Source organism: Macaca nemestrina, chromosome 6 (assembly GCF_043159975.1).
Source record: "Macaca nemestrina isolate mMacNem1 chromosome 6, mMacNem.hap1, whole genome shotgun sequence".
NCBI lineage: Eukaryota > Metazoa > Chordata > Mammalia > Primates > Cercopithecidae > Macaca > Macaca nemestrina.
Genome location: NC_092130.1, coordinates 178,549,973 through 178,565,538, shown reverse-complemented (window position 1 = coordinate 178,565,538; position 15,566 = coordinate 178,549,973). Strand labels below are relative to the sequence as shown.

The 15,566-nt window shown below is 54.1% G+C and overlaps 2 protein-coding genes across 3 annotated transcripts; one reads left to right on the top strand and one right to left on the bottom strand.

The window, feature by feature from the left end:
- Positions 1 to 2,293: 2,293 nt before the first annotated feature.
- On the bottom strand, positions 2,294 to 7,785 carry LOC105463254 (iroquois homeobox 2). Of its 2 annotated transcripts, XM_011710269.2 has the most exons (5): positions 7,273 to 7,785; positions 5,499 to 5,904; positions 4,462 to 5,169; positions 3,658 to 3,733; positions 2,294 to 2,930 (listed from the first exon to the last, which is right to left on the bottom strand). In XM_011710269.2, the coding sequence occupies exons 1-4, from the start codon at positions 7,519 to 7,521 to the stop codon at positions 3,681 to 3,683; spliced, it is 1,416 nt and encodes a 471-aa protein (XP_011708571.2). In that variant the 5' UTR covers positions 7,522 to 7,785; the 3' UTR covers positions 2,294 to 2,930; positions 3,658 to 3,680. The 2 variants fall into 2 exon arrangements, with proteins under 2 accessions (XP_011708571.2, XP_011708570.2); XM_011710268.2 differs by having other exon boundaries at positions 2,294 to 3,733.
- Positions 7,786 to 7,861: 76 nt separating this feature from the next.
- IRX2-DT (IRX2 divergent transcript) lies at positions 7,862 to 11,117 on the top strand. Its single transcript, XM_071099116.1, is given in 3 exon segments — positions 7,862 to 8,570; positions 8,728 to 8,885; positions 9,395 to 11,117. Coding segments are annotated over 3 exon segments (738 nt in total). The 5' UTR covers positions 7,862 to 8,371; the 3' UTR covers positions 9,776 to 11,117.
- Positions 11,118 to 15,566: the final 4,449 nt, after the last annotated feature.

Here is a 15,566-nt window from a genome sequence, read left to right as displayed (position 1 = left end):
ATCCGTCTAAACACCTGCAGGTTTTATGTTCTTAGTGTATATTTTAGAAATCAAGTTCTCTAGAAGGAAATTCAGGTCAGGAGACAGAGTGGGTAAGTTATGGAAATCTTTAATAATTTGTTGGGCATATAAACATCAAAGAAGCTTCCTTAGCCTTAGCTAATCTCCTGAGCTGCTTTGAGTTTTCACCAATTGAAATGTGCATGTCCTCCCAGAGAATGGAGTCCGTGTGTGTGTGTGTGTGTGTGTGTGTGTGTTGAAAGGGAAAAGGGATCGCATGTTCAGGTAACACAATCTTCCTTGTTCCAAAGCGAGGCGGCTTTTACCCCTGCTCCAATGCCTGAACATAAGCACAAAGGTTAATTTTGGCTTGGCTTCTCCACTCCCACACTTAAGAAATGTACTGCCTTAAATGTTGTATCTTCATTAGAGTGCATGATCTTTCCGTGTTTATTTTGTTAAATATTGTTAACTTTCATACTTTCCACAGAAGTCTTCCAATTACTCTAGTTATAACAGTACATAGAGCAGAGACATTGCGGCCATGGGCAATTTATTTCCTGCTAATTTAGGAAATATGGGTAATATTAATAAAAGTAAACTACGTAAGACCTTCAGACTACAATCTGAAATGCTTCCTGAAGGGGAAAATCATTATCTCTATGAAAGGTCTACGAAGGTTTTATTTCTAAAACCAAAACAAGCAAACATACTCAATCCCCCTTTTACCTCTCCAGACCTCAGATTTGTTTGTTTCCAGATACACTGCCACAGAGTGGCAACGCTTCCCTAGTGAAAAATCTTTCCTCCCACCAGTAGATAGCTCAGCTCCAAACACGTTCATATCTATTACTAGGAGAGGCAGAGAAGACAGAAAAATAGTTCTCCACCCCAGAGATTTACTTTATGTCTGACCTCCAAATACTTAAGTATTTAAAACCAACAAAATGCATAAGAAATAACAGAAAACAAAAACCTGGTTCTGCCCCGCTTCTCCACAGTCAAACCAATCACTCCTCCCCATCAGTATGACTCTGTGTCCAGTTAACAGTCCCCTGGCTTGGCCTCAAGTATCTAAGATTACTTTCAAATACCCTTTCTAACAAGACCCCAGCAAGAGGCCACTAATTTCTATGGCAAAAAAAGCCACTAGAGAGAGATCCGTTTGTCAATATCAACTGGTCCAGCAATTTCCCATCCTCAGACACATTGGCCTATTGGAGCTGGCAGATGTTTAGACAAGATTTTATAAATTGTTCAATATCAGCCCATAATGAACCCCAACTGACCATTCCAAAGCAGCTAAAAGCATCCCAGACCTCCCCCGCTGGGATCCAATAATGCTCTCATGCTGCAACATTATTAATCATGGAATAAAATAGATGAACCTCTTGAAAAATAAGTGTATGATTGATTAAAGGGCAATCTAAGAAGCTATTATTCTTGTTTTATAACCGTAAGTTATATTCACTCAATTTATCTTGAGAGGAAATAAATGATTGTTCATTTCTTCTCTGAAATTATATTATATGGATATCCATATAATTTTGCTGAAAATTAAAGTGACAGGCTTGCTACTTTTATGATACTAATCAAAGGGGATATGTTACTTGACTACAAATTTTAGACTTGTCCTATAATTAGAAAGTGAGTAACACAATAAAGAGGCAGTAGTCTAAGGTTGTTTAAAGGTTTCTCTTCCCCCAGGGTAAGAGTAAGAGCCACTGAAAGGAAAGTAAGTCCCTCCCCCAGATCCTCACCCTAGGTTTAATGTGCATTATAGGAAAAGGAGAATTAAGAAATCCTTCCATAAATTTGAATAATTAGGCCAATTTGGATAATTCAGGCTTTAAAAAAACAATTATTTCTATCAGTAATTTATTGGTGGGGGGGGGTGTAACTCTCCATTATCAATATTATTCTCCAGTTTGGTTTACTAAGGAGGTTCAAGAAGCCAGCATCAGAAATAAATATAAAATGCATAGGGTGTCAGATCATTTTATTTTGCCAAGTTTTAAAAATTTACACTAACAAGTAATTAGCATACTCAGGGCACAAAAATCTTTTTTTTGTTTTTTTTTTGCAATACATACATAGAAATCATCTAGAGCACATGTTTCTCCCGATTGTATACTTCTCTTCCATCTGATTTTTTTTTTTTTAAATGATCAGGAAAGGAGAGTTTATTTCACACAGCTTTTCATTAAAAAGGTGAGGTCAGATCACCTGGAGGTTATCACTAGAGCTCCACCCCAAATCATTCTTCTAGGAAAAATAAGCCCCAAACACCATATTATTGTAGACTAGTCTGTTTTTATTTACAATTTAAGATATAAATTAGTAAAGAATTCGTGTTAAACAACCAACAAAGATTGTATAACCAGCAATGTTCAAATAAAAACCAGGCAGAATTTATTTACAAAAAGTTTAGATTCCATTGCAATACAACTTGCATAAATTACTAGAAGCTTTATATCATTATAAAAATAAATATCAAATTTGTTTCCACTTCTGAAGTACTCAAGTTCTTCAATCACGTTTTATTTCTACTGTGTACATCTTTTACAAATAAACTTTACAGTAAATCCTATCACACCTATAGAATATATACCGTGGCAATGAAGTGATCAATTCAAGATATCCTGAGAAAAACAGATTGTTTTCAAAAGTCACACATACATAGGGGAAACTATACTATGCCAACAAATTCACGTATGTCCAACAATAGTCTGTTCCAATTGTTAGAGTCTGTGGGTTGACAGTGCTGTGTGGATCCTTCTCTTTTACAGTGGCACAAGATGTGGTCTGGATTTAGACATCTGTTTGTTGTATCTGTAAATTTATGAGCTTGGGAAGAGAGAATGGCCTCCTGACTTTTTTTTTTTTTTTTTTTTTTTTTTTTTTTTTTCCAAAGCAATTGTGACACCTACCTGTGGACCAAGGAAAAACCAAATCATCCCCAATCTTTCAGTTCCACACCAACACCATTAAAAAAACGAGTTGATCTGAAGTGGTTCTACCTCTTTCTTATCTTCAAGATCTATACTTAGTAATTCTGACTCATTGCAAAGCAACAAATTTTTTCAGATACTGTTGTGCGCCCCGGGAGAATGTCAGAGTCCTGTCCACTTGGATATGGGTGGAGGGGAGGTTGGGAAGGGCTGATAAAAGACTAGGACGCCTTGTGTCTCTTCAGTCTTATTTTGCAAACATCATCTATAAAGGTTTTTGCTACTCCGAGTTTTGGTAGCCCAAGCTCATCAAAGCATGTGTGTATTATGTGTCTAGCATAGTAAAAATGGCTCTAAATTGCAAACGAATGCCCAGATTGTAATAATCTATTGTTTCAAAAGAAAACAACAGTAGTGTGTAATATATATATACATGTACTCTATATATACACATATATATATTACACACACATACACACACATATATATTTTTTCTTTCCCTAGGTAAAGGAGTGATAGAACTTGTGCCAAAAAGAGGGAATCTATAAAACAGAAAAGATAGTTTCCCCCTTAAGGAAAGAAAAGACTGGACAAGATTGAAATGCTCTGTCTTCTAACCCCATGACCAGAAGCAAGAAAAACACATTAAGCAAGCTGGTGCTGGGAGGCTCCAGAGGGTCTGGGAAGCACCAGGGTGCCCACTTACTTGCATTGCTGTGCTCGGCCCTTCTATAGGTAGGGCTGGACGCCCCCGCCAACCACGGTGCAGCCCTCGCTGGCATCTGTCAGGGGAGTGGGCAGTTAGTCAGAACCGACCCCACAGCCTGCTGACTGCGCAGACCACCGTGCACCCACCATCCTCCACTCCCAGGCAAACAGCAGTTTGGGAAACCGACTGTCTTCAGGGCCGCTAGCTGAGACGACTTTTGGTGATGTTCCCTAGTTCTTAACTTTCCCCCTTGAGCTTCTCCGTCGGGTAGCCTGACTCAGGAGCAACAGAGGCAATACAGAATAGGGGGAAAAACGGTTTTCTTTCAGAACAACAACAACAAAAAGCGGAAAAAACGTTTGATTTTCTCTTTTGAATACAAACGCCTCTGAGAGTAACTGGAACTTTCCGTTTGCTTCTAGCCAACGGCAGAAAAGCAGATTCAACTCTGACTCCTTAACCAACAAGACACCGAAACACACCCAGGCTCATTAGGGGGACACGCTGTAATTGGAATTTCGTGGCAATCTGGGTTTGCCGAAACTAAGACAGCCAAGATAATAATAGTCAAAATAACAGTAAATTAAGTAAAAATAAATAATAACAGGGCAAGTCTAAAAAGAGGGCCACACCTTCTTTGGCTTCCATCTCGCCCTCCGCCCTCACTCTGTTAATTCTGGGTCCCAGGAGCGGCCCCCTGGATCTTCTTCCCGGACCCTCCCCCGGGTCTCCCGAGCGCTCCGCCTCCCCGGGGCTGGCTCTCCCTCCCCTCCTGGGCGCCCCCGGTCGCGGGCTGCCTACCTTTCTTGGGCTCGTAGCTGCCGCCGGGGGGCCGGTAGTGGGACTCGAGCGGGTGCGCACCCGCCTTGCCCGCGTCGCTGGCCGCCTTGGGCGCGGTGTGCAGGGCCTCGCCGGGGGCCGCGGCCGCGGAGTTGTACCGCAGGAGGCCCTGGCCCTGCAGCGCCGCGTTCAAGTTCCCGTAGTTTGTGTAGTTGCCGTAGAAGGGCGACGTGTAGTACAGGGGGCGGCCTAGCAGCGGTGAGGCAGGGTAGGGCGAGCCTCCCGGCGGTGCCCCCGATGAGGCCGGCGCGGCGGCTACGGGCAGCCCAGGTGGCCCGCAGCCCGGGCCCAGGCTCGGCTGCTTGAGGTCCGACGTGGCGATCTCGGCCAGCGACCACAGCTTGGGCTTGCTGGCGGGGGGCGGCGCGCCCGGAGACGTCCGGCTGCCCTGGGGCGTCTTGCCGCCACCGCGGGGCGCGGCCTCGGGCGGGGGGCTCAGCAGCGGCGCCTCCAACCCGGTGAGCGGCGACGAGGTCACGGGCTTGGGCGGTGCCAGGCCCCGCTCGCCCTCCTCGTCGTCGTCCTCGTCGTCCTCCAGGTCGTCGTACTTGTCCTTGCACTCTGAGCCCGATTCGCACAGGGGGTCCCCGGCACGGCAAGGAAGCTTCTCCCCGTCTGACTCAGCCGAGCACGAGTGATCCGTGAGCGAGTCCACGTGCAGGCTGATCCCTGCGGGGGCGCGGGCACGGTGGGTGGCACCAGGGGACAGCGCAGTCACCTGGAGCCCCCTCCGCCCCTTGTCCTGCGGCACTGAGCCCTCCCCACAGGACCCCTCACCTCGCCTCCACCCGGCCACGTGACAGGGGGAGCCTGACCTCCCCGGAAAGCGCCCCAGGAATCGCTCGCTCAAATCCCGGAGACCCCAGACCCATGCGGGGCGGCTGGGGCTCCGGCCGGGACCTGGGATGTCCGGTGGGCAGCGTCCTCCCGACCTTAGCTCTGCGCCCCGCCTGGGAAGAAAGCGCCCCGAGACCTTGCGCCGGCCGCTGCCCGCTCACCTTCGTCCTCCGCCGAGGTCTCCGTGCCCTCCTGCGCCTTATCCGGACTCTCGTCCTTGCTTCTGGCCGCGTCGCCCTCGTCCTCATCCTCATCTTCGCTTTTGTTCCTCGGGGCCCAGGTCATCTTGTTCTCCTTCTTGAGGCGCCGGCGCGCGTTGGCGAACCAGGTGGAGACCTGGGTGAGGGTCATCTTGGTGATGATGGCCAGCATGATCTTCTCGCCCTTGGTGGGGTAGGGATTCTTGCGGTGCTCGTTGAGCCAGGCCTTGAGCGTGGCCGTGGCGTCCCGCGTGGCGTTCTTGCGGTACGCGGGGTCGTTGAGCTGGTACGGGTAGGCCGCGCTGCCATACGGGTGGTAGCTGATGGCGCCGGTCATGCCGGTGGTGTGCGCGTCGTAGGGTGCGCCCTGGAACCACAAGAGCCTGTGAGTGGAGTGTGCAGAGAGCCGGCGAGCAACCAGCCGGAGGATGCTGCCCCTCCGCCCGCCCACGGCCACCGTTCCCCCGTGAGTCTCTGGCTCTGGGGCTGCGCTTCCCGCCGCAAAAGAGCAGGAAAAACGAAGTGTGATTCGGGACCAGCTGTTGATCACAAAAAGTACCATAGTTTTATTCTCGAATTTTTGAACTATTTCACTTTCCTAAAATGACCCATCTTCCCCCAAGTGTTTCGGAGTTGCGCGTGGCGATGTACACAAACCCTCGCACATGCGCGCGCACAGGCCCACAGGTAGCTCTTTGATATCTAAATTTCTGCCGTTGCCTGGAGTGCCGCTGCCTCCCCCTACTCCCTCTTCCCCGCCCTTATATGGTTAAAAAAACACCCCAGAGCCCCCAATTCACTATTCACTGCTCTAAAGCTGGGCAAATCCAATTTGCAACTCAGAAGCCAGTCACCGTTTCGAATTCTTCAAATACGCCGTAATTAGCATTTTAATTCATCCTTTAACTTTTAAATTCGAGACATTTGCAGCCTTCGCCAAGGCCCCAGCGACTCGGTCGCTGCCCAGAAATTCCGCCGAGGGACGGCAGTGGTGACAATCCCGTAATGGCCTCAATCGCCCGTAACGTGCTTCGCTGCGGCCCGGGCCCGGCCCAGCTCAGGAACCTCGAGACTCGCTGGCCGCCTCAGGTCGCCGGAGCAGGAGCTGCGCTCGGGGCACGGAGCACTCAGGCGGCCCTTAGCGGGTCACACGCCCGCATGCACGATTTTTGAAAGCATGGTCCGAGGGGCAGATTAAGGCCGAAACCTGGGCGCCTCTGGTCGGACTCGGGAGCCGCAGCTGGACGCTCGGCTCCCGGGCCCAACTCGGTGACCCCCGGTGGCCCCCGCCGCCCCCAGCCCCGCTAGTGAATGCGAACCGCCTGGCCGTCGGCCCAGAGGCCGCAGTGACGCCGACCCTCGCGCCCCACGCCAACGCAGGAGAGCACACAACCCGCTCCCAACGCCTTCCCAGGCTGCGGTGCGGGAACGAGGGACAAACCGCGCCAGACCCCGGCCCCCGGCGGAGAGGCACTTCCCAGACTCTCAGAGAAAATTAGCCGGCGAGCCGAGGAGACGCGCCGGGGGAGCGCGGGTCCCGGCCGGACTCAGGGACCTCCCTGTCGGCCGCGCTGCCCTCCCCACCAGGGGCCCAGCTCAGCCTGCGGGGCGGCCAACCGAGCCGGCGACTCCTGAGCTGCCGGCCGCGCCACATTCCCAGAGGCCCCCGCCCGCCGAACACTAGCTCCGCTCCGCGGGCGCCCCGGAGTCCCGCGTCCCGCCCGCTCCCGGTTACCATGTAGGACGGGAAGCCGGCGGCGGCGGCCGCGGCGTCGGCCGAGTACTGCAGCGGGCTCCCGAAGCCGGTGGCCGCCTGCGCTGTGAAGGCCGCCGAGCCGGGGTAGGGGCTGAACGCCGAGCCCGACGCCGAGCGCGCCAGCTCCTCGCTGCGCGGAGCCGCCAGAGCCGACGCGCCGTAGGCCGGGCACGAGTAGAGCGCCAGCGAGCCGGGCGCCTGGTACAGGTAGCCCTGCGGGTAGGACATGGTGGGCGCGGGGCGCCGGGCCCGCGTCACGCCGAGCAGCGGGCAGGGCGCGCGGCGCCCTCCATCCACGCCCGGCCGGGGCGCGGCGCGGCGGCGGGCACCCGGACGGCGGGCGTAGGCAGGCCGGCCCGGGCACTAGCCTGGGCGGCCCGCGGGCCGGGGCGGCGGCGGGGTGGCGGTGGCGGAGGCGGCAGCGCGGAGCCGGTGGGCGCAGCCGCGCGCCAGGCCGGCGGTCGGGGTTTGGGGGAGTCTGGAGTCGGGAGTGAGGAGTTGAGGAAGGAGCGCTCGAGTTTCCGAGGGACATTGGAACGCGCAGCTGTCCATCACGCGCTCATCTGCATATTCGGGGGCCCGCCCCTCCCCTGCTCCGCCCGCTCCAGCCTCCAGGCGGCGGCCGGGGGAGGGGCAGAGAGAAGGGAGGCAGGCGGGGAAGGGAGGAGGCGACGGAGGCGGGCAGCGGGAGGGAACGACAGGCTTTTGTGGCGCAGCCGCCTCTCTAGCAGCTCCGGCCCCAGCCCGCGGCTCGCGGACCTGAGCCCGGCGCGGCCGCGCTGCGTGCCCCGGCGCGCACCCTCCCACTCCCACCCACTGGCAGCCACGTCCCCTGCCCCGCTCCGGCTGGCTCCCACCGTCCCCGGCCACCTTCTTCGCCCCCGCCCGGCCCCCGCCCCTTCCAGCCACTACCCCACCCCCCACCCCCTTCTCCACCCGCGCGGACTAGGCAGAGGCCGCCCGCGGTCAGGCCAGGCCGGGTCCACTTGGGGGGCTCACGATCTGACCCGCTTTACACCCCGAGGAGGCCAGGCCCCTGTGTCCAATCCGGAAGTCGCAGGGAAGTGGGGAGGTCAGGATGGTGGCGCCCGCGGCTCGGGTCCTCCTCCGGGCAGTGCGCGCGGCTCTCGCTTCCACGGTCCCGGACCTGCTCTGCCTCCCGGCCCAAGGCTCCCCGCGTGGCCTCGCGTCTGGTCGCCTACCCCTCGCGGCCCGCTCCTCGCAGCATGGACCTGGATCCGGGGCGCCTTGGTTTCGAATTGCCAGGAGGGCCCTGAGGTGAGCTTTCCGCCCCCAAATCCTCAGCGCAACCCCCAGGACCCTGAACCTTACGACTTTCCACTGTTGGGAATGCCGCCAGGGCTTCACCTAAGACGACGCCGTCCCCTAAAGAGTTTTATTTTATTTTGTTTTTCTAAGTTGACTCCTCTTTCGGATTTGTGTTGTCAAAACACTGGGGGGATGATTGTTACCCGACAAACTGCCTCTGGCAGGACCTGAAGCCTCCCCGTCACCTCGGGAACGGGCAGGAGCTCAGGCTGGCGCCTCCGGTGCAGTGGCATTACAGGTAGCTCAGGTGACGCGCGGCTGGAGTTGGGGGGCAGTTAGTTGCCTTGTGGGGCTCAGAATCGAGGCGGTTGGCGAGGGTCCCTGGGACCCTAGCTTCCTAGAACCCGCTCCCCATCACGCTTCTTCATCCCTTTTCCACTCGGGGATGGCCGAAGAGGGCGTCTGACGGCCCACTCCGAAGGGTCACCTATGGGGGGCGCTCAGGGGGATGGAAGAGTGTCAGGTCTGTGCTGGCCTATTGGAAGCACCCACCCAACAGGTGCCTCTATCCTCGGAAGCCGTCTCGGGTGGGTGCGGTGGAGGAGAGAGAGCGCCGTGGCCTGGGGCGGGCCTCAGTTTAGGCCTGCAACCGACTCCTGCACCCCCGCTGGCTCTGCAGCCTGCGGAGCGGCCTTGGTGATCTCAGGACGCAGGGCATGTTGCGGCCTCCCCGTGGTGCAGCTGCAGCGGCGCGGAGGGAGCGGAGCTCGGTTTACCAGCCTGGTCCAGGGGGCAAGAGAAACACTCACGGCATCAGGCTGTCTTTCCCCAGGTGCACGGGAACCAGTTGCAAACTGCAGTGCTGGGCTTGAGGATGGCTCCTCCCGAGCCGGCAGGCAGGGCGACTCTCCCGGTAGGCGCGATCCAGGCATGTTACCCCTCCCGCCAGGAGCTCCCGAGCCAAGCCAGTCGCCCCCTACTAGTTCTCCCACCCACCCCTTGGCCCACACTGCTCCCCCACCGCTCTTCCTACAAACCACACCCCCATCCTGCACGCATCCTCTCCAGGTCATCTCAGCACACGCACACGCACACACACCCACGACCACCGCTCCCTCCACCCACAGACTCCCCGTTCCCACAGGCTGGGGCTCCTGCAACGACCCAGCAGGGGGGTTTCAACCATGCTGCGAGTCCACCTGGGACATCCTAATTCAGCTCAGCGCAGATACTTTTATTCAATTACTAGAGAGTTGAAAAACAGACAGAGGAAGCAGCGGGGTTGGGCAAGCCGTCGGCAGTCTGCGACATTTTTGCGTTTCCTGGGAGGGAATTCCTCCAAGAAGAGGGGTAAATGAGAGGCCCACACGCTGGATAGCAAACACAAACACTGGCAGAGCAGATGGCAGCTTTTAGGGTTCTTTTCCGATCAGATCAGTTTAAATGAAAAAAAATCGAGTGTAATTTTTATCACCAGGGAGGACTGGCCTGGAGTATTTCCATTTCTAAAGAGCGGTTCCCGCTGTGGTTTCATTAGCATTTGGGGCTCATCCTCCCTCCCCCTCCCTTGACACCCCCGGGCCTGACCTCTTCCAGGGACAGAAGAGAAAACAGCCAGTTATTACAAAAACATCCTCAGTTTGGAGCTGGAGTGTCTGCTTTGGATACAGTCGATTCTGACATCAATTAAATATATAACCAGACACGTGCAGTGACCGGGAGGGTCCCCTCACCCAGGGTGCATCTCCAGAAACGCCGCCTGCCCTTCCCCTCTCTTTAGCTCAGTGTTGGGAGTTTGAAGATGGGCTCTTCCCGTCCTGTGTGTATTTTCCCCGCAGCAATTATACTCCTCCACTGAAATCTAAATTTTCCATACCGTTGCTGCCTGTTACTAATAAAAACCGTCTACCTTGCACTATTAAACAGTCGACTCTTACTACATGCCGTTTTTATTGGTAGTGACTGTAGCAAATTAAAATGCCTACGCAGGGACATTAAAAACTTACACTCGTCATTGTTATTGGAATATATAAACTCCGTTTTGCTTTAAAGCTCTCAGATACTAAAGAAAAAAATCATTTTCCTTCTTAAGTTAAAGTTGGCTTGGTCGTCTTCTTCTTCTTCTTCAAAAAAAATATCAATCAGGAGAAAACATGCTGCCAGCCTGGAGTCTTGGCACGGCGGTCCCGGCGAGGCTGCTTGAGAGGGTGGCGGGCTCAGCCCGGACTCGGTCTCGGGGCCACGAGGGCCGCAAGGCCGCGGCTCGGGAACAGGAGGGCCTGGGATGTTTTGCTCAAGGGCGAAGGGGGTGCTCAGACCTGTGTGGTTGCTGGGGAGGGCCGGGCACTGGGCTTCTGCGGTTTTTCAGTTGCCATTCGAGCTGGAAGGAGGGAATGAGCAGGCACGCAGGGGAAACCGAGTAACTGCTTTGAAAACGCGACCCCTGGCCACAGTAACCCAGGCGACGTGCAGTTTCAGGTTCATGGTGGGCCCTGCCCCCTTTCCCAGGTGTGCTCTAGGAGACGGGGAAAAAGTTAACACTGTTCTATTTTTCTTTATTGTCCCTCCAGCAGCCAAGGAATTTAGAACGAGTCCACGTGGACACGCAAGTCTCAGCGAGTGGGGATTTCCTGCGAGGCCGAGCGCGAGGACAAGCCGGCCTCGGAGGCTTGGGCTCGGGCTCGGGGTCTCCCCGGGAACGCGGCCGGCCGAGAAGGTCGGGGCGCTCGCCGGGCTCGGCACAGTCCTGCGTGTCGCTGGGACGAAGGAGCCGACGCAGGCCAGGAGTGGTGCGCGCGGGCGGCGAGGGGGCGCTGTGGCCCGTGTCTGCCGGCCTGAGTCCTGGCAACGGTGGGCGCGACCCACCTCCTCCCACGGCGGCTTAATTCGGGGAAGAAGAAAAAACGGCATCAAGGCATTTCAATAAAACTTAAGCGGTTCCTGATCCTTTCTCATTGTGGTTCCTTATGAGCTTTCGGTGTCTTGGGGGGGAAACAGTTACCGTTCGGGGGTGTGGCAAACTTTTTTGGCAATTAAGATGAAACAGACACGTTTTATGTGGGTTTCCTTTAATGAAGTAACATTGGAAATATAAGTAGTTTCAGTGCATCAAATCACATCGCTACCGTATTCACCGTCACCGGTCACTGGCTCTCCCGTTCCAGGGCTCCCCGCGTTTGTCGAGGGAAAGAGCGAGGCAGGAACAGGGGGATGGGGACGTGAGAAGCTTGGCTAAGCAATTTTTCTTTTCTTTGAAAACAAATACGTCGTCATAAATGGAACAAAATTTAAGTCAGCATGGAACGCACATCTCTTTCAAACGTCGTTTCCAGGTCTAGTACTCTGTGAGTAAGTTGGACTGGATTTCACGCGCAACCGGCATTTCTAGGCTCTCAAAGACGCTTCTGAGGCCTAAATGTTTTCCTGGAAAACACGCGCAGAGGAGCATCCGTGGGAGACTGAGGGGCCCCAGCAGCTCCAGTCCTGGCAGGATGTGCGAGGCCTCTCGAGGTTTTCAAATGGACCCCCGAGGCCTGGGAGATCCCCGAGTAGCCACGTGGGAGTCACTTTAGGGACTCCGGGCGGCGGCTACTGTGGGCTGGGAGGGTCCCCGCCCGGGCTGCTCCCAGCGCCTGGACCTGGGACCCTACAGCGCGCTCTTTTGTTTTTCTTTCATTTCTTTCTTTTTTATGCATTTATTTATAATTTACATTCTAGGGACCTCGGATTCAGCTAACTAGCTCTTGCTTACTTAACCGCCCTGTTTTTAGCTCCGGATTTCTGCGACGTCTCCCCATGGCTAACTTGTCCTTCCCGGCTTCCTTTACTGCTCTGCAAAATTTGCCTTCCTTCCACAGATGCCCCGCCTCCGACGTGCTTCCTGAAGTTTCTCTCCCGCGCAGGGTCCCCACAATCTTGAATTCTCCAGCATCTCGCCGACTCCGTCTCTATCCTCCTCTCCTCCCTAATCTCGCGCTGGCTTCGCCCTCTTTCTCTCTCCTCCTCCTTCCTACGCGCCCCGCCCCCTCCCCCCAGGTCGCCGTTCTCCGGGTCCGGGTCGGGAGCGCCTCGTGGTCAGGCGTCCGCGCGGCTCCAGTTCGAGGTCCCGCCACGCTGGGCCGCTCGTGGGCGGCTCTCACCCGGCGCACCCTGGAAACGGCGCGTCCCGCCAGCTGCGGCTTCAGCCTGGGAGGGAGCGCGGCGCGGGGAGCCTGCAGGCCTGAAGAGGGAGGAAAGGGGACATTTCCGTGGAAATGGACAGACCCGAGTTCCTTGAAGGGATCGCAGTTGAAAGAGACCCTCTTCAGAATCAGCAACCACCTGACCGCCCTCGTTCCTCAGCAGGAGATGGTTCGAAGATGAAATGTTTGAAACTCCGCCGCCGTTTCACCTTGGCACACACGCGCACGGCAGGCCCAGATCCGTACAGAGACGCAGACACGCGCGCACTCGCGCTTCCCGGAGAGGTCGGCGCGTCTTGCTGAAGCCGCTCTGGTCAAGTGGAGTTGTCAGGGCTTTGCTTTGTTTTTGTTTTGTCTTTTAAATGTGCGGGAGACAGTCTTCCGCAGAGCTTAGCTCCCTCAATCCCCCGTCCCTCCAGCAGCTCCTCCGTGGCTTTGCAATCTTCTTTTTAAACACCAGAGCGCACCTCGGTGCTGGCTTCGGTGGGGGTGGGGGGCGCGGGGTGTGCGGTAACCCAGGAGGCTGCGGAGAGTGCAGGGGTCAGCTCCGTCCCGACGAGAGCAGATAGGACTCCAGGCTCGCAAGAAACATTGGAGAAAAGGAAATACTTTCTCGAGTGTTTTTACAATTATTTTAATCCAACCAGCGAGGCTCTAAAGAGCGTTTATCTTGAGGCCGTGTTGAATACCCTTTGCCAACTGTAAATTCGGCGTGTGTGCCCGAAACAGCTAGCTCTGACCAGGGGTTCGGCAGCACATGGCCAGACACACACCGAACTCCTCCTTCCCAAACCCGTCTGCAAGATCCCACACCCTGGAGTATATAGGCAGGGGGAGGGGAGGGTTGGGTTTTGCTTTCTTTGCTTTTTTTTTTTTTTTTTTTTTTTAATATCTATATGACTGGGAATGCAGAAATTTTAAAAATGGATACATTCGAGTGTGTTAAAAGTAAAAACGTCTCTTGAACAAAACATAAACTGCTAACCCCAACGGGAGAGAAGATATTTGCCCTACCTGTAAATAACAAAGACAGCACCAGGAGGAACTCTGACTGCCAATGGGCGAAGACGAGGCACCCAGGGAAATAAAGGGGCAGGGATAGGGGCAGCTCTTCACGCAGAGGAGACGCCTGAGAATGCGCAAATTCACTGGTTGTCTATCTCTAGGCAACAGGAGATGCCACTTCACACTCATTGATGACACCCAGCAAGGCCTAGAGTGTGCACTGTTGAAACTCTTCCTGCGGTGCAACTTAAATTTCTATAGAGAAATTCGGGAGACATTTGGCTGCATCTGAGAGAGCAGAAGGTGCCTGCTCCCTGGCACCCAGCACACAGGTGCTGCGGAAGCGGGGACGGACTAGGCAGCCCTGGAGCATGGTTTGCAGGAGTGCAGGACTGGAAGCCCCCTCCAAGGCCTCCACTCCAGGCCTGGATAAAGAATTCGTGGCATATTTCACCGAACAGAATGTCCCCTGGGGCGAAAGGGGATGAAGTCATTCTACTTGTACCAACTTGAGTGCCTCCTAAAAGTGTAACCTTGGGGGGGGGGGGGATACAGAAGGGTGATGCTGACAATGGAATTTAAAAACAAACAGCAATATTTTGTGGTGTCTACAGGCATGGGGGTGGGGGAGCAGCAGCATTACCATGGGAACAAAAGTCTCCCACACATGTCAGGCCTGCGGAATCTTTAAAGAGGGAGAGTGGGCATGGGAGGAGGACTTAAACTCTGTTAGTCATGTTTTATTTCTGAAAAATAGATCTGAAGTAACTGTAGCAAAATCTTAACAATTCTTACCTTGGAATACTGGTTACATGGGTTTATATTACTCTTTTTTCATCGGATGAAGTATTTTGTATTCTGACAAAACTAAATAGTAGCTTTTTATTAAAATGTCATATGCATTGAAGTATAATGTGGTAATTTGGGATTAATTCATTTAAATAAAACAGCTTTCTTAAAATATTTTACTTTTAATGTTCCTTTTCTCATCTCAATTCCCCCACCTTTAAAAAACCCAAACATATCTTGGAATTGCCATTTAGTCTTAAAGCAAATTCCGCTTGCACACATGTCTTGGTGCCCCTGTCCTGGGCATCCTGCAGAGGCTGTCCCAGCCCTGGCCCTCCCTCCGCTTCCTCTCTAAGCCCAGGGCCTGGTTCCCACTTTGCTCATGGTGGTGCACAAGGGGAAGGGGTACTCTCTTGAGGCAAAGGACAAGCCTGGGTGTGCTGGGCACAGTGTGGCTGCATGCCATCACCCGCATGCATCTACAGAAAAAGATGTACTTCTATGGGCTATTTGACATTTTCTCTCATTCCAGAGTCTTTGTGGTATAAAGAATATAGCCTGGAAAGGAAAAGGGCAGTCAGAGGCAGAGAGGAAGGTTGGCCTTCGGTGCTCAGCTGGACTCCAGGTTCCTGGCAGGCCCTTTCCCCTTCCACATCTCCTCTCACTCTCTGCATAGAACACAGGACCTTTCTGGCCCTTATGCTCCTTCCAGAAACAACCAGTTCTGCCTAGTTCTCTTCACTGTGCCCAGAAGAAGCTGGATCTTTGCAAATACAAATCTGCTGAGAGCCCCAGCACAGTGGGAGGCCTTCGGGGCTGGCCTTGGTCGGTAGTTAGAAGGTGATGTGTTTGGAAGTGTGTTCCCTCCAAATCTCATGCTGAAATGTGGCCTCCAGGATTAGAGACGGGCCTCCTGGGAGGTGTCGAGGTCATGGATGCAAAGTCCTCATGAACTGCTTGGCACAGTAATGAGTGGTCATGAATTCATGGGAGAGCTGGGACTCCTTCTTCTCTCTCTTGTTCCCACTC

Coding starts and splice junctions, on each gene's coding strand:
- LOC105463254 (XM_011710268.2), bottom strand. CDS start 7,521: ATGTCCTACCCGCAGGGCTACCTGTACCAGGCGCCCGGCTCGCTGGCG. Junction 5,905..7,272: donor CCGGCTTCCCGTCCTACATG/GTAACCGGGAGC, acceptor TTGTGGTTCCAG/GGCGCACCCTACGACGCGCA. Junction 3,734..4,461: donor CAGCTACGAGCCCAAGAAAG/GTAGGCAGCCCG, acceptor CTCCCCTGACAG/ATGCCAGCGAGGGCTGCACC.